Here is a 16,796-nt window from a genome sequence, read left to right as displayed (position 1 = left end):
TTCTGCTAACTTAATGATACGGCAGCCATCCAAATGTTAATTGGATAGCCGTCCGCGGGGTGAAAAGCGACCTCCTAGCGCCCTCGATCGTGGTAATTATCGTCATCACAGGGAGTATATACTGTTGCCCTGTAAATCCTGCCTGCCCTGGATGATCTGCATCCAACTTGAATCTTGAAATTGCCCGATACATTGCCAAAGGGGCTGTATGTGATGTTTGATGGGGAGCACAGTCATGTCCAACTCGAGCGCCAAGGAGTGAATATCTGCTGGATTCTCTTCTCGAACAACGGCCAGTCTGTGTTGCAGAGCACGCTGTCCTGGCCACTTGTTATCGTCAAACTCGGCTGCCTCGATCAATGCAATAAACGGCAGACTTGACCTGCGAAAGGATATTTTTGAAGGTCAGCAGCGAGCCCCACAACGTTGAATCGTGCATAGCATGGACATAAAGGCGCTGAGAATCGATATATTGTGCGCATGGACGTCGAGACAAAATACGAACGGCTCTCTCATATATTAGCGTCCCTCCCAACTGTTCCAAAATCCTGATGTCGCAATCCAACCACCTGGACTTGTGCAAGCGATTTTCCGAGGGGAATACACAATTCCGTGGTGCAGCCATCCACGATACATGCGTAAGTGAGCAGTAGTATTTCTCCCATGACTGTCACAGAGGCTGTATTGATCGACGAAGTTTGACCCTTGATGAGGGAGCCAACGTATGTCGTCAGCTGCTCTGTTTGGTGCTGTACAGTCATGTTCAGCGCGGTAGTGACACGCATGCTGTGACTCATGAGTTGAAACGTTGACGAAGGGAAACCGAAACTCGGGTGCTTCGATTTTTGGCCTTACGGTTAGGCTTACCGACGATCACGCAGTCTCCCTCCTGGTAAATTCACGTTTGAGTTCGAGAAAAGTATACATGAATTAATCCAGACGACCACCCTTGATGTACCTATGCTCAGACTGCAGATCTGTATCATCATCCAAAAGTCTCTTGATCGCCATAATGACCGCTGCCAAAAATCCAAGAATCAGCAGGACGGCCATGTACGGATGGGCGATGATGAAATCCTCAGTGCTTGTGAGACTTGAGTTGAAGGCCTTTATGTAAGGCGTTGTGAGTGACGGAGCTGATACTGATTTAGTAGTAATGCATACCCTAAGAATGCGCTCCATGATATTCTCAGAGTGCTTGGAACGTATTTTATTGTCGTAAACTCCTTCAATAGCAGAGAATATGCTGACGGCGTTAAGTTGAATAGGCTGCCCAGTGGTATCCCTATCCCAGTAGACCAGGCGCTATGCAATCATTAACAACGGCGCATAACAGGGAAACCGATCTACTTACATTATGATCTGCAACCACCACCTTCGGCTGATCCTTGACCTTCACACCATACATACTCTTCATCCAACTTCCCCATTGATCAGCGTCCATCCACGTGAATATTACATCCTGTCTCCCAACACGGTTCTTGCGCAGGCGCCACTTCTTTGCGATATCGTTTAACTTCGATGAGACATCATTTTGGATGTCGTTGGGCGTCGCAGTGATTACAACGAGTGGGTTATGTGGAGCATGCATTACCTGTTGGAACACATCACGTGAGAGCTCGATGGAGGTTGGGAGGCGGTTGGCGAAGAGCCAAGTGCTAAGCTTGTCAGAAATGGATGAGTCGAAGACTGAGATAGGTTCCTTTGGGTCATTATCTTTGAAAGACAGGATGACCCAGGATTCTGTCGTTGGGATATCATAGCGGGTAAAGAGTTCCTTGGAAGATGATACAAAAATCGGGGGTGATCCGAGAAGTAATTGAGAGTCTTTAGCGACCTCATTCTGAAACATCGTCAGCGCAAAACAAGGTGCACAGAGTGGGGTACACATACCATAATTTGTTCATTTGATGAAGAAAGTAGGAGGACATACGCAACAGGATTTTCATGAACCACCTTGTCAAGATCATGAGCACTTATTTGTTGCATCGTCCTGTAGCAGATATCAAAAAGTGCCTTATAGCTCTGGAAGAGTTTTCCTTACGGAGATGCTGCCTTGTCAGCGAAAGCCACAAGTGGCTCGTATTTTCTACTTCCTGTGTACTCCGTCTTTGCGCCGTGAGAATAGTAGAACAGCATAGGATAGCCTGTAACCCCTTGCTTCGAGCATAGCGACTTAAACTCATCACAGTTGACTTCCGCGATATTGAGCTTATGCTGCATGCGACGAGCAACCTGCATCCACGTTGGAGCGAGTTTCTTGCAGTGTCCGCACCTAATAAACGGATGTCAAAAAAATTAAAAGTCTATAGTCGATGCACATACCATGGCGCAAAGAACTTGACGAATGTAGGCGCCTGGGCCACAAAATTGTCGAATGTCTCACTAGTTAAGGATACCACCTCTCCTGAAGGGTTGGATTCCACCTGCGACGTTTGAATTACCAAATTCTCGTCTACTGGAACAATCTCGGCTGCCAATTCCTCCTGCTCAACCGTAGTAGAGGATGACAAGAAATCCGCAACAGGTTCAGCACGCGCAAGAAGGAAGTCTACAAGGATATTGAAGTCGCGTTCGTCAGTGAAGGTCTCTACGAACTGTCCGTTCCGGTAGAGGTTCATTTGAGGGTATCCTGTAACACCATTCTCGGTGCACAAGTCTTTCGAAAATCGAATAAGTCTGTTAGTGGCCAAGGAAACTTGGTGAGCTGGCTCACCCCCGTTCAGCGCACAATTAACCTGCGCCATATGTATCCCTAGATTGGGTTTCTTCTCAAATTCATCTACTACACGGTTCCATGTCGGTTCAAAGTTCCGACAATGACGACAATATGGGGAAAAATGCTCGATGAACCTATTCTGCTTGTTGAACAAAAAGAAGGCTCTCTTTGCAAAGGACGCACCAAATCCCATCTGCGACAGTCTCCTTAAAATCTTGAGGGGTCAGGACCTTTGAGCCTGCCGCCGCGGCCGGAGCGGCAGCGGCTTGAAGCACGAACCATGTTGCGAAAAGTGATAATGGTGAAGGTAACATAGTGAATCTCATGCCAGCATGGACTCTAGACTACCAGAACTAGTAGTCCTCAGTCAAGAATATGTATGAATCGATGATGATGGTTGGGAGCGAACTTGTAGTGGGGTGTTAAGCGCTTTCACTCAGTGGCAATGTAGGTCCAAGATTAGCTTGGGCTATGTATTGTTTATAATTTGGTTCTTGTTCACTGCTACGGTCAATGGAGACATACTACTACTCTCAATTCAATCACGCGGTCGTCCATGTCGCTTTATTCGATGATGTGACAAACGCCGCCGCCATCAGGTCTCGCATCGTTCAAGCCGCCAGAAATCTTGGTGTCGATGGAAACACTGAGCGTGAAGCTGTTAACTTTGCCTTTATTGATGCACGGCTGGTAGGAATCTTAACTCTAGTCTTGATGCATGATCTTACTGACGACGTGTCAGATATCAAGTTCACTTCACCTTCAGACAGCAATTTATCAGGCCCTTTTGTCAGAGACGCAGGGCCAACTTCGGACTAAAACTGTCCACTCAGAAATACTATGGGCACTGAACCCCACCAATAACGTACGCGTAACCATCCGCTGAATAATTGGTTATTTTCTCATTGACAAACGACTTTAGATTACTGAAGCCATCCGACGATATGGGGTATCGGATGCGTCGACCACACTCATTGTTGTCCGCGTAGACGTCTCAGATACCCCTAATATACAGCGCCGTATGTGTGACATTATCCAAGGGTCCATGGTGCCTTTTCGAGTGCTGGGTCAAATAACGGATTGGTCGATTATCAAAAAGGTGGGTCGCAACAAATCAATGTGATATCAAGAATCTCATCTCCTGTCCAGCATTATAAGTTAGACTCAGAGTCAGCCTTGAAAGAGGTGCAAGGGAACCAGGATCGAGAGTGTTCCATCATCGACAATATTGTTGTAAGTTCAGTAGCAATGAAGAATGTCGCGGCATGAATTCGATTACTGGTGACATCCAGCAAGTCATCCATATCGCCCGATAATGTCAGGGTATGACATCGATATTTTGACACGCCATGACGGAGTATAAAGGCTGACATGGTTGGCGATACAATGATGGTTGACAGTGGTTGACGATACTGGTAGGAAGACTGTCAGCCTCCAATTTCTGGCATAACTATATAAGTGCACCTCCGCCCCCTTGAACACACAGTGTACTGCTTTCATCTTGCGATTATCTTACTGCTTTACCATGGCTCCCACATCCACTCTCATGTTGCTTTCTGCAGTGCATTCAACCACCATCCTCTCGGGCCCTTTCGTCACTCCTTCGACCACTCCGCCCCCCGGCACGACTGTCCTTACCTATGATCTTTGGAAAGGCGGCCTCGTGTGCTTTGCGGTCGCTATCGTTTCCGTGGTGGGATATTTCTATCGTCGTCGTCGTAAAGACACTATATCCAAGCCCAAGCTACCCGGCATTATGCTACCAACTATTTTGCCTCGTGATAGCTCAGTGCTTTGCTCGCCGTCGGATACGCCATACGATACATCTCTGAGCTGCGATCGTTCAGTACTCCAATCTGGAAGTAATCAACTGGTCAAGCATGTTGCCTCCACATGCAGCGTTGAAGTAGTACGTGGCTGCTCTCTTATCGTCACAGCTTTGAATGAGGCTGACATTATATGGTTCCAGGTTCCCATGGTCAAAACCGGCACTGCGGAGATCAACCTAATTAATCAACTGCGTGTCGGAAAGTATGGGGAGGTAGACGTTACGGAGGCAGACTGCGATTGTGGAGTCCAGGTGTGTAATGTGGTCTCGCATCAGTATACTCAACCGCTCAATCTTTTCGGCATAGCTTTCGGTCCCTACTATCGCTATAACTGTCGCCGACGAAGATTTCGTCAGTCCATTGGTGCGTAACTCGGCCTCTTTTCGACATCAGTGGCTGACTGCGGTACTTGTACAGTCTTTCCAGAGCGCTTTAGGTCTGTTCGACAAGAACGAGGACGGACCTAAGCATGAGGAATTCGATGACGATATCTCGATTTACTCTTCGGAATCGGCAGATGCCTCTCTTCATGATTCCCTGCTGTCAGAGACTGCCGGACAACACGTAAACGTAACCGTCCCCGAAATCACCTGCGAGTATTACATGACTGTCGTTGCATGCGAGTGGCCTGCTCGATCGTACAACTTTGATATATCAGTCGTTGGTACAACGCTTCGCGGCGGTGCCTTCCTTGCTCTACCAGGTTCTCTACCCTCGCCCTCTACCCTTCCTGCTGGGCCACGTTCCCCTGATGACCGCCGACACGGTCTTGTTGAAATGTCCGAGTTGGCCAATGCACTCGCCATTCAACTCGATCCTCCTTCCTTGGATATCCTGCTTCGGGCATCCGATATGTCTTCCGTCGCTCCCATTGCCCGTCGCCATGGTCACGTGGATTTTAGCAAGTACGCGGATGTCCTCAACGCGGAAAGCGGTTTCCCCTTGCGATGTCACCGTTCTCTTGTTGAAACGCATCTCTTCGGCGAAGAGGAGGACTATCAAGAGATCAACTCCCGCCTAATGGACGATCTTCTGCAGTCTATCGATGAGGAAGTCGAATTTTACAATAGCTTCATCTGTGATGATGAGTGCGACGGCATCTCTGACGACACTTGTTCAGCATGGAAACACGCTTCTCCGACACGGGACTACTTGGACTTCGAGGACGATACTCGTGCTTTTAACGCCCATGAAGATAACAACTTGCCCCTGCAGGTAAATGGCTGCAACGAGCAGCTTTCTTCAACGCCCGACTATCCAGAATCTCTAGGTGACGAAGAGCAGATCTTTCTAGGCTCTTCCGAGGGCTGCGTCCTACGCTCCTGTTCAAAACAGGGTGAGTACGGTTCCGACGACAAGCTCACATCAGATCTTCAGCAGCTCTCGGCGGTCGAGTCGGAAACATATCTCAACCATGTTTCTGGTGGTACTTCAGAGTCCGCGATTCTCGACCTTATCCGACTTCTTGACGAACAGACTGTTCATCACCAACAGCCCGTTCACGATTCGATCCCAGAAGTCAATAGCGATGGCTTCGACCTCCTTCGGTTCGTCAATGAGGACTTGCGGCTTTCTACAGATGACAAATATCCAATCGTCGACTTCGACTGCGACGATGATTGCGAAGACGACAATTACCCCAGGTTTGTCGCGACCGCATCCGACTCAAAGTCCTCGTTGTCGGAAACTGAAGACGAATCTATCGACGACTATGACTCGGCTCCCTCCCTGGCTTCCGCCTCGGACATAGACTCAGAGGATGAGGAAGTCATCATTGCTCCAATGACAGGTCACACCAGCACCAGCCCCTTCCTCTCCGGTTCTAATCATCGTCGCTCACCCGCTGGATGCTTCTTCGTTACCCCCGCCACCCCGACTCGATGCGGCTACCTGATTGATGCATGCCCATGTATCAATGTCACTGATGGTGAACCACGAACGCGGAGTTTCTGCGAGTCCTTCGTTGAGGTTCCGTTCACCGACGAATGTTGGTCTGGGATCCCGCTCGATGTCAGTCTCGCGTACATGGGACTCTCGAAGCTCGACCCTGATCTTCGATTCAGCGGCAATACCATAACGCCGCAGAATCTTGTATCGAGGTCGAGGAGCTCTTCCGGAACCGGATCGACAGGGCGATCTATCAAGGGCATATCCCGATCTCTGGACCTCCATATCTCCACTATCGACTTCACCTCCCAGTTCCAACCCTAACGCAATATTCCTTCCAACACATATCACTTCCCTCATCTTTCCAGCAGCAGTTTTTCTCGGACTTGCATCGTATTGGTTTCTATTTGCATCTCAATCTCGATCTCAATCTCGGTTTTTATCTTGATATCACACAGAAAACGACAAAACCCTATAATCGCATTCTTCCTATTCCCTTGTCTTCATTTTTGGTCTTTTCCTACATCTTCTCCCCCCCTCCAACGCTTCCGGACGATTTTATTATCCCCTTTTATTTTTTTTCTTGACTTGTTGGTTTTTTTTTGGCAGCATCACAAGATCCATTTATCCCTGATTTCGTAAGATCTCTAACTCTCCTCTCTTTACCACCTCGCTCACTGCCTCTCCGATTTTGCAGTATTTCATCATATTCCTTGCGCACTTGCGTCATCATCCTTGTAGGGTTTCTGAATTCTTCCGCTTCTATGATCATACTCACAATCCTTTCACGCTCTGGTTCTTGGCAGTTCATTTTTGCAGTCGTCAGTTCATTTTGCAGCACCCCAATGTTTCCGCATACATCCTCGCGTCATCATCTTTGTAAGTTTTCCTAGTCCTCACGCCTTCTATGATTTACTTGTGATATCTTACCCAGCTCCGGTCATCTCCAGTTGACAATTTCGGTTTGCAGTAGTATCCAAACACCATACCTTATCATCCTCGCAGATTCTGCCCCGGTTGTCCAAGGCTCCCTTTGCAGCCCTGATTAGTTTTGCAGCATCCACAAAACATGACAGGCCTCCCTTACGACGACAACATCGTGCGTGATGTTTCCGCGGCCTTGCGATAATCTCTTGCAAAGTTCCAGTAATTTTCGGTCATCGTTGCAAGCTGGTCTCTATTCGCAGTTCAGCACCGCATGATATCTCAGCCCACTCCTGCCTTCTGTCGTCTATGCGTGGTCCCAAACGCTCGTGTCTCTTACGAGCTTACCACATTTTCTTGCACCACTTCAGTTGGTCGTGGATATTATCCTCTTCTTCTGCGCCACAGTTTAGCACCACATGATACCTCAGGCCACCCTTGCCTTCCGTCGTCCTTGCATGGTTTTAAACGCTCGTGGTTCCCACGAGCTTACCACACTTTCTGGCACCACTTCAGTCAGTCGTGCATATCACGCTCCTCTTCTCCCGCGTTGCAGTTCAGCACTGTATAATATCTCAGCTCACTCTTGCCTTCCGTTGTCCTTGCGTGGTTTCTAACGCTCGTGGCTCTCACGATTACCACATCTTCTTGCACCACTTCGGTCGGTCGTGAATATCATTATCCTCTGCTTCTGCGTCGCAGCTTGCCATCGCACGATAGCGTATCCCATCCTGGCTTCTCTGCCCCCCCCTTTGTTGCCAGCATGCAACACCTGGCAACGCTTCCTGCGCGTGGTGCAGTCTTCTTGGCAACTATACATGTCTGCTCTCGCCTCCGGGCCTTCACCTCCCACCACACCAGATGACAGTGGCCTGCTTTGACCTGCGACGCTCACTACCACTGCCATTTCTTGACGGTGGCTCATGACATGTCTTCTACGCTCGTGGCGACTTACGGAATTGCATGATGCATACGACCGGCCGCCACGACCCTTCAAACTTTGTTATGACCTTTGACGGCTTTGCTCCGTTACTAAGGCCTTCACGACCTTCATGACCTTCATGACCTTTACGACCTTTACGACCTTTACGACATTCACGACCTTTACGACCTTTACGACCTTCATGACTTTCACGACTTTCACGATCATCACGACCTTCACGACTTTCACGACTTTTACGATCATCACGACCTTCACGACTTTTACGATCATCACGACCTTCACGACCTTTTACGACTTCTCACGACTCTTCACGACCTTATCCAAATTGTTCACCAAATGTCGAGACCCCTATCCCCTTGCATGCCTTGCGCCCTGCTTGAGAATCCACGGAGATCCTCGCCAACGCATCCTTCCTGCCGCGGCCTTTGTGTGACGAGTTGCTCAGCCACAAGCGTTTTATGACCCGCCGACTTCAGGACCTCCACAACCTCTCATGACTCTCGAGACCGTTCATAGCCTACTTTGCCCCTCTCATCCACTACGGCCTGCTGCAAACACTGGTACGTGAACAACTATACTATCTAATCTGCTTTTGATTCACTGCCTGCATTTCAGCGAATTGCGCCCCTTTCTTCAACTTTATCTTGACCCCCGAGACCATTCATGGCCGATTTTGACCACTCTATCCACTATGGCTTGCTGCAAACACTGGTACGTGAACAACTACTTTAATACCCGATCTGCTTTTGATTCGTCACCTGCAGTTCGACGACTTGCACCCTTTTACTTCCACTTCACCTTCCACTTCACCTTCCACTTCACCTTCCACTTCACCTTCCACTTCACCATCCACTTCACCTTCCACTTCACCTTCACCTTCACCTTCAGCTTCAGCACTTTTATAACTTCTTTCGGCGACTTGCCCTCTTTACTTTCATACCTTCTTTCTGTCTTTGTTCTACTCTTATGGCAGCACCTTTGTAATTTTGCGAATATGATCATTCTGCTGCCAAGTTATAGCGTGAATGAGTTTGTTCGTTTACCGAGTTCTTAATATTTGGCGAGGGAAACTTCAATATGAGACCCAACTCAGTAAGGTGCCTTGTGACTTGAAGCGTCGAAAAATCATATGTAATACACAAGTAATGTACAAACGTAAAAGACCCGGAGGGTTTCAGTCATGGACTAAATGCGGAAACTCGCACCAGCTTTACAACCGCTTTCCACCTAACATGGCGAGGCGTTGAAGCATCGCAAACCAACCGCCCTTTGGCACGGCAGGGCCAAATAACCACCCTTGCAACCACGCGGCAATTCCACCTAACAACTTCATAAATATTGATGGTGCTGCAACAATACAAAAATGTACCTTTCATTGGTCCCAAAGGCCCAAACCCAACTATGCGGAGAACCATGAAAAGAAGCCCTTCGGCAAATAGCATGCTAAACACAATGCCCGAGAGGGCCCATACGAGCTGCGGATGCTGCTCGCCAACGTCTCCTGTACCATCGTTTAATTTAAGTTGTCGACGGTCATTTAGTCGTGACGTACCGATGGTCACAACAACATGTTTGACACCGGACTTGAGAGAACTGGTGAGGCTTCTAAGGAGTTCCTCGCTTGCTCCGACCTTGATGGCGACGTGTAGAAAAATCTCCTCGAGACGATCAAGAACCGTGTTGATCATGGCCATGCGCTTCTCATGACCGGGAGCCTCCTCGGGTGGCGGAAACTGCTCTTTCAGCTCTTCAAATAGGGCACTGAAGGCATTTCCAAGTTCTTGTAATATGGAACGGAGAGGAATGCCGCGTTGTTCTGCGGCTCCTTTGACGACTTGGTGCAGGTTTGTAGCTGTGCTGGTGATGCCATCCACAGACTTCCTCAACTCTGTCATCTTGTTGGAGGGATGGAATTCCTTGGCACGCTGGAAGAATTCGTTTGTACACCCTTGGATATTTGGACCAAGACCTGTGAATTTGTCCCAGCAGGACTTTCCAGCATTTGGAAAATGCAATCCACCATACAGCGTCTGTGCTGAAGCAGGCAATGATCCAAGTTTTTCTCCCAGGCTGCTGACGGCAGCAGCGCCTTGATGAATGAGTGGGTGATCAACTTGACTATACAACGCGCCCGCCACTTGCGATGGCTTGTCAAACAATGCTGTCGATAATTTCCGACATCAGTACATGATTCAAAAATAGTAGTCATGGCTGTACTCACACTTTCTCACTACTCCCCATCCTTTTCCTAAGTTAAAAGTTGAAACACAATGTTCGTCATGAGATAAGAGTGCGACATACCTGTCTCGACAGCGGCGGTTTTGTCAGACTCGGAGGAATCGGTGCTTTCTACAACATTACTGGAAATGACTGGTCGCAGCGACGATGCCAGAGTAGAGAACCACTGCATCGCGGTATAGTGCTAAGACAGACGTCCGTTGACTCGCAATACTGGACCTATATAAGGACCTACACGATTCGAATTTCGATTCACCAAGTCACTTATGTAACAAGTTGATTATCGAACACGATGGACTCGGAGGCTTTCAGGATGTAAGTATACAGGTGGCGTGCGCGTTGCAATTAATATTGTGATTAGCGTATTCAATGATAATCTGAGGGTACAACATTGCGCGTACGCGGCGTACTTGACAATTGCAGGTCAAATCGAGGCTGCAGCGATGCAGCAATGATGAGAATCGAACAATGTTCAATCCAACGCCGCGGCATTTCAGGTTACTGCATTATTCAAGTTCAATGTCAGCGACATCTCTGCGTGCGCCTTACATAACACGGCAACAGCCTCACTGATAGACCGTCGTATGTTCCCATCTGCTTTTCTCTGTTCACATCCTTGTATCTGGTCTCAGTTGTTTACATCGAAGAATGCAGCTCTATTCATTGCAATTGGGATCGATCATCAGTTAACTTCCATCACGAGAAGCAGAGGCCCCCAACAACGGTAGTTCCACGCATATGACCCACTTGTTGCCAAGTCGTACCATGAATGAGTTCACTCGTCATCTGAGCTCTGATCTTTGGCAACGAGAGAAATCTGGACATGTGACCCTTGCTTCCTAAGGTGCGTATGCCACGTTGTAAGTTAATAAGTCAACCAGCTTGCTTGTCTTATCCACTAAAGATATCTGCCTGGTCCGAAAACCGAAAAGCTCCAGGCATGGGTCTGAGCACTTGGCGCTGGGCTCAGCGTTATGGAGATGGCGACGCTCCCGAACAAGGACATTTACGAAGCGAAATCTGAAACACTTCAAGCTCGTCATGAGGTATCAGTATCTAATCGCAAACATATCAGACCCAGGGATCAAACACCTCCAGATTCCAAGAACTCGCGCTAGCATGCAAGCCAATTAAAGCTTTGCACCTCTCATGGTTAACCGCTGAAGTACCGCGAACCAGCTACGCCGCGGAACGGCTGCGCCAAAAAACCACGCTTGCAACCATGCAGCAGCAGTCCCTAAAGATCATATGATGGGTTGCTCAGTGCCGCAACCATACAAAAAACATACCTTTAACCGGTCCCGATGCCCCAAGCCCAAATATGCGGAGAGTCGTGACAATAAGCCCCTGTGCAAGTGTGCCAGTCGCAATGGATGAGAGGGTCCATGCGAGCTCTGGATGCTGTTCATGAATGTCTCCTGTGTCATTTAATATTGGGTCATCAACGTTTTGGAATGATCAAATACTTGTGACGTACCGATGGTCACCACAATATGTCGAACACTGGACTTGAGAGAACTGGTGTGATTTTTCAGCAGTTCTTCGGTCGCTCCGTACTTGATGGCAACTGGTAGAAAAATCTCCTCAAAGCGATCAAGAACCGTGTTAATCATGATCATGCGCTTCTCATGACCGGGAGCCTCCCCGGGTGGCGGAAACTGCTCTTTAAGCTCTGTGAATAGTACACAGAAGGCACCTCCAATTTCTTTTAATACCGAGTCGATAGGAATGCCACGTACGTCCGTGGCTCCTTTGACGACTTGGTGCAGTGCTGTAAGAGTGCTTGCGACGGCATCTACAGACTTCCTGAACTCTGCCATCTTCTCGGAGGGATAGGTTTTTTTGGCATGCTGGAAAAGTTCATCTGTAAACCTTTGGATATTTGAACCTACCATTGCTTGTGAATGTACAACCTACGTACGGCCAGTTCAACTATTTCACACACAATGCACAGAATACACAAAGAATTTTCACACACATTGTCGCGTACCGTTGCCGAGACGTATCAGGATGTTTTGGGGATTAGCGTGACTTCACGTTTTGGTAACACCGCACGGCGGCAAAATACGAGGACAGTGAGCTCAATCACTCGCCCGATCCTTCACCTTTTCATTGGTTCTTTTGAGGGAAAAAATCATGATAGATGTATTACCTATAAATTGCAGAATGCAACACACTAATTTCATTATGCAACCCGCAGTTGACGTATCGATGTTTTGAATGGGCGGCGGGGGAGATGCATAGCCTACGAGGTGCTCGCCTACGTTATCATCGCATGAATGGGTACGATTTTTGGAGTCGATGTCTTGATCTATTATGACGTTGTTAGCTTTTTGTAGGGTAGGGGCGTGATCTGGATGAGAACGCAAATAACTGAACAAGCCAAATGGCATAACTCGCCTCTCTCGAGTCCGGACTGTCAATTATGGTCTGCGGAACAAATAACTTAAATACATATTACGACGAAATATTTGCGAAGACCTATGTCTAGATATCCTTGAAATCCACTCTGCACAACCAAATAAATAAGTACCACGACGACACTTGAAAATCAAGAAAAAACCCAAATTCTCCTGCTCCCTGCATAGCACCAGATTACTGTCAACTTCATCGAGCATCTCCCGTGCTATACGCCACTGCCTGTCGATATATGCACGCGCGCCTGGAAAGCGATTGAGGTCATGCCGGTTGCTGCATCAGAGTCAGCCACGAGCCGAGCGTGATATTCTCGAACGCTTAGGATGAGGCGTGGTCCTAGCACAAAGGACTGTATGACTCCCAAAATCTGAGCAATACCATAAAGAATCTGAGCTTCGAGGGAAAATTGGTCCTATAGAAATGATGAACCGCGGTCGCATGCAGAGGTCAGCAAAAGATTGACATACCGCTAAGATCGTCGGAGACAACTCAACAATGAGGCTGAAGCAAGATACGGCAACATAACTAGCGTGTTCAATCATTCAGCGGAAAAGGGAAGCATAATCACAATATGAACTCACCTCGCAAAGTAAAGCACATGGGATTTTATCAACACCGTGAAACAGTCCCCGATAATCCCTCCTGCCGAATGTTGTCGCAGTTCACGGAAGTGTTTTACAGCAATCCAGACTGCGAGACACAGCGTGAAGACCTCCCAGACAGTGTTGAGTATCCAACCCATGGAATTCAGAAGTGGGATATTGTCCGCATAGACAATCGTGCACGCATAGGTGCCAGAGAGAATGAGTTCCTCTGGTATTCATCAATGAGCGCCATGCACGGTTTTCATTCACAATAAAGTGTACCTGCTGAAGTTTGCCTTGTTATTATGGCATTGACCACTACGTCGAAAATGTTGACAGCCAAGGACACGACGACAAGAAATATCAGGATCCTTGTGGATCGTTGATACATGGCATATAACCGAGTGATCATGATGACTGCAACATGTTTCGGTCAAGTCAATATCATAGGTCTTGTTTCTGTACAACTCACCACAGAGCATTGGAATTTCCACAACATTCGTCCATCTCCACACGAGGTACACAATCCGGCCTGAGAAATCCGGTTAGTGATGGGCCTTGGGTGGATCACACACCACAAACAGACTCACATCTGTAGCAGTCATGATAGTAAACGAAGAAGCTGGTCAAGAATGACACTCACCCCTACAGGGTGTCGCGGTTAATTGAATGGGAATAACAGGCATTGGTGCAGAAGACTCACTGCATCTGTCAATAAAATCGTCGGAACATTGACTGTATGCCACTGGTCAGAAGAAACAAACAAGGTGAATGCGAGAAGACATACCCGGTATGCCCAGGCTGAGTTGTGAGAGATAGCAGATTAGCACGACACCAATTGTCAAGCCTTCTGAACATACACAATATAAAAAATGCCAAGATAGCGCACCTATTATATTGTCAAGTCAGCAGAAATTCACAACAGGCAAGGTACATACACTCAGATAGAGAACGGTCATCATGGACCGACGTTGTCTCTGTCGCAAATCAATATTGTCCTTCTGATGTGGAACTGTGCTCACCCAGACCAGTTCGACCTACAAACAAATCTTAGCGAGATGGCTGCTCAGGTCATAGCATCAACATACCTCTTGTCCGAACGTAAGGGCTGGAAATACTGGTGAGAAATTAGCAATTTTCTAAGGTTATCATGCTCACCCCAATCATACGCTACTACAGCACCAGCGGCAACTGGAAAGCCACAATCAAGGTCAGATCGAGACATCAGCGCCGAAATCTGACTGCTCTTCACGAACCTACAAAATAGCTGCCAATACGCCAAGTGTTGATGAATGGCCAATAACTAGGGTCGTCTGAGACTAGTGTCATACTGTTAGAGGATGGATGTGAGGGAGCGGGAAACTTGGTGGACATACGACGATGATATTCGTGCTAGATATACTAGTACTACCATCCAGTGCTTGGATGACCGAAATGCGGTCGAGAGATGATATCCGTTGCTGTCTTAATAGATACTAGTCACGTTCGAAGTGATGTAGCGGGCCTTGAATAAAAGAGATTTGAACAAGATATGTACACACTTGCCAACGCACAACCTCAAATGAAAACTGCAAAACATGCCACCATAAATTCACTATGCAGTTGATGCGAATGCAGGAGTCGAGCTCTACTCGCGTTATTCGTAGGGTAGGGACGTGGATTGGATTGAGACAACGCCTGTGCTTAATCAGATTTACATAAAGATGTGGGGCAGCGTACATGGGCGGAACACTTGAACACAGCAAAAGATGAAAGAACGTAACTAGTACTGTTCGTGATTCCGACACCTTGTTTCCGACGCCATTCTCAGAATGTGTCCGATGATCATGACAAAGCAATCAAGTGATCGTGCCTTGGGCGCAATTGCACTTGTGGTTAGCGGCGTTAGCCTGCATCCCCAGTAAGAATCGGTCAGATGCCCTCGGACGGAGAACGACGGAAATCGATGGAGTCTGAAAAGTATGATGTCCGTCGACGAGCGTCGACAAATGGCGCGTACCGTCGATGCTCAGACGACTCACAGCAACGCTGATTGATGCCAGTCGACGAAACATCGAGTAGTTAGATTTCCGTAGATTTTAATATATTACTTGCATCCATTGGTTCTCAGATTTTGTCAACGCAAATTGACGGAAAACAATGCATTTATACGACAACAAATCAACAAAAAACACTATAAAAATTGGCTACCCGCCCGCCCATTCGCACCAGCTCCTCCGTCCTACTATCCACCCCCGCTGACGATACGCAGCGCCGAGCTAATACAGCGTGCCACCGGAGGACTTCGCGAGAACGTCGAATGTGTTCGCGGTCCACACACAGTCAGCAACCTGGATAGGACACATGAATAAGTGCACAGCAAGAATAGGATCGGTACTTACCAGATTCGAAGCCTCGATGTCGTAGCTCTGCAGTAGTAACCATTACAATTAGTAGACCAGAACACAATAGAAGAAGAATGAAAAAGATACCGCTTGACAGGTTTTCTCGAGTCCCAATATATCTTGAAGTCTTGCGAGTATCCGTTTGGCATGGTCCACACACAGTCGGCAACCTGGATAGAACACACGAATAAATGTACAATAGGAATAGGATCAATGCTTACCAGATTTGAAGCCGAGAGAGAGAGGCTGTCGTCCACTCTAGGCCGTTTCGGGTTGGATATCAACACTTTCCAAGTTGCTGCTCGTGGAGCTTGTAGTTGAAACACTGAGTCGAAAGAGTGACTATATGCGCCCTATTTGTAGTGTATAGGAGACGTTTGGGCACGAAAATGAAGCAACAAACTCACGTTATTATGCAATGCTGATTTACTGAGTGGTCGTCGGAACAATGGTCCATGTTCTGCCAGTGATGTGGAAGTCTAAAACCAAAGGATCAGTGATTTTCCTGTGACTTGATGATGCTACAAAATTTGGAAAAGGAACTCGCCATTGCCTGAGTGTCATTTAAACTAGAGTATGAGTGTGTAGAAAGGGTGTGATGATTTAGAGGCATGAAAATCTGAAAGACATGATGATGGTACAATCAAGAGAAGTGAATACCGTGATATTGTTGTGCTGCCCTGCGTATGTCATTCAAGCTGTGATGTCATGGGAGCCTTTGGATTGATTTCGGGTAGCCTCAGTTTCGACAAAGTACAAAATCAACATTGCTCGAGACTCGTTGAACATGTTGAGCTGCGCAGCGTGCAAGAGAATTCCGCGTGCACAGCCTTATCAGCTCAAATCAAACACATGGTGTTCAACGTTTTG

General features: G+C 47.7%; 7 protein-coding genes across 7 annotated transcripts; 3 read left to right on the top strand and 4 right to left on the bottom strand.

The window, feature by feature from the left end:
* Nucleotides 1–886: 886 nt before the first annotated feature.
* On the bottom strand, nucleotides 887–3,227 carry DEU56DRAFT_800068 (thioredoxin-like protein). Its single transcript, XM_041353060.1, has 8 exons — nucleotides 2,903–3,227; nucleotides 2,717–2,853; nucleotides 2,326–2,659; nucleotides 2,045–2,275; nucleotides 1,894–1,993; nucleotides 1,355–1,843; nucleotides 1,165–1,305; nucleotides 887–1,107 (listed from the first exon to the last, which is right to left on the bottom strand). Exons 1-8 carry the CDS (start codon nucleotides 3,043–3,045, stop codon nucleotides 931–933), a joined length of 1,752 nt encoding a protein of 583 aa, XP_041209282.1. The 5' UTR covers nucleotides 3,046–3,227; the 3' UTR covers nucleotides 887–930.
* On the top strand, nucleotides 3,209–4,387 carry DEU56DRAFT_972389 (kinase binding protein CGI-121-domain-containing protein). The gene is made up of 4 exons (XM_041359484.1): nucleotides 3,209–3,409; nucleotides 3,462–3,584; nucleotides 3,642–3,818; nucleotides 3,869–4,387. The coding sequence occupies exons 1-4, from the start codon at nucleotides 3,233–3,235 to the stop codon at nucleotides 3,986–3,988; spliced, it is 597 nt and encodes a 198-aa protein (XP_041209281.1). The 5' UTR covers nucleotides 3,209–3,232; the 3' UTR covers nucleotides 3,989–4,387.
* Nucleotides 3,962–6,821, top strand: DEU56DRAFT_942506 (uncharacterized protein). Its single transcript, XM_041358952.1, has 4 exons — nucleotides 3,962–4,628; nucleotides 4,689–4,799; nucleotides 4,855–4,911; nucleotides 4,966–6,821. Exons 1-4 carry the CDS (start codon nucleotides 4,245–4,247, stop codon nucleotides 6,757–6,759), a joined length of 2,346 nt encoding a protein of 781 aa, XP_041209280.1. The 5' UTR covers nucleotides 3,962–4,244; the 3' UTR covers nucleotides 6,760–6,821.
* Nucleotides 6,822–8,440: 1,619 nt separating this feature from the next.
* DEU56DRAFT_302767 (uncharacterized protein) lies at nucleotides 8,441–9,243 on the top strand (the record flags this gene model as incomplete). Its single annotated transcript, XM_041345561.1, has 3 exons — nucleotides 8,441–8,862; nucleotides 8,918–9,013; nucleotides 9,067–9,243. A coding segment is annotated over one exon (324 nt), but the record flags the coding sequence as incomplete, so codon positions are not given.
* Nucleotides 9,244–9,417: 174 nt separating this feature from the next.
* Nucleotides 9,418–10,865, bottom strand: DEU56DRAFT_800065 (uncharacterized protein). Its single transcript, XM_041353059.1, has 5 exons — nucleotides 10,604–10,865; nucleotides 10,524–10,550; nucleotides 9,855–10,463; nucleotides 9,672–9,803; nucleotides 9,418–9,622 (listed from the first exon to the last, which is right to left on the bottom strand). The coding sequence occupies exons 1-5, from the start codon at nucleotides 10,710–10,712 to the stop codon at nucleotides 9,513–9,515; spliced, it is 987 nt and encodes a 328-aa protein (XP_041209278.1). The 5' UTR covers nucleotides 10,713–10,865; the 3' UTR covers nucleotides 9,418–9,512.
* Nucleotides 10,866–11,310: 445 nt separating this feature from the next.
* On the bottom strand, nucleotides 11,311–12,435 carry DEU56DRAFT_942500 (uncharacterized protein; the record flags this gene model as incomplete). The annotated part of the gene is made up of 3 exons (XM_041358951.1): nucleotides 11,311–11,777; nucleotides 11,830–11,958; nucleotides 12,018–12,435. 3 exons carry the CDS (start codon nucleotides 12,433–12,435, stop codon nucleotides 11,671–11,673), a joined length of 654 nt encoding a protein of 217 aa, XP_041209277.1. The 3' UTR covers nucleotides 11,311–11,670.
* Nucleotides 12,436–15,670: 3,235 nt separating this feature from the next.
* DEU56DRAFT_800025 (uncharacterized protein) lies at nucleotides 15,671–16,796 on the bottom strand. Its single transcript, XM_041353058.1, has 4 exons — nucleotides 16,474–16,796; nucleotides 16,334–16,405; nucleotides 15,924–16,279; nucleotides 15,671–15,872 (listed from the first exon to the last, which is right to left on the bottom strand). Exons 1-4 carry the CDS (start codon nucleotides 16,537–16,539, stop codon nucleotides 15,767–15,769), a joined length of 600 nt encoding a protein of 199 aa, XP_041209276.1. The 5' UTR covers nucleotides 16,540–16,796; the 3' UTR covers nucleotides 15,671–15,766.

The sequence above is a fragment of the Suillus clintonianus genome (assembly GCF_016758775.1).
Source record: "Suillus clintonianus strain FC179 chromosome Unknown DEU56scaffold_29, whole genome shotgun sequence".
Taxonomy (NCBI): domain Eukaryota; kingdom Fungi; phylum Basidiomycota; class Agaricomycetes; order Boletales; family Suillaceae; genus Suillus; species Suillus clintonianus.
Note: the sequence above shows the minus strand (reverse complement) of the source record. Positions and strands in the feature narration are given on the sequence as shown.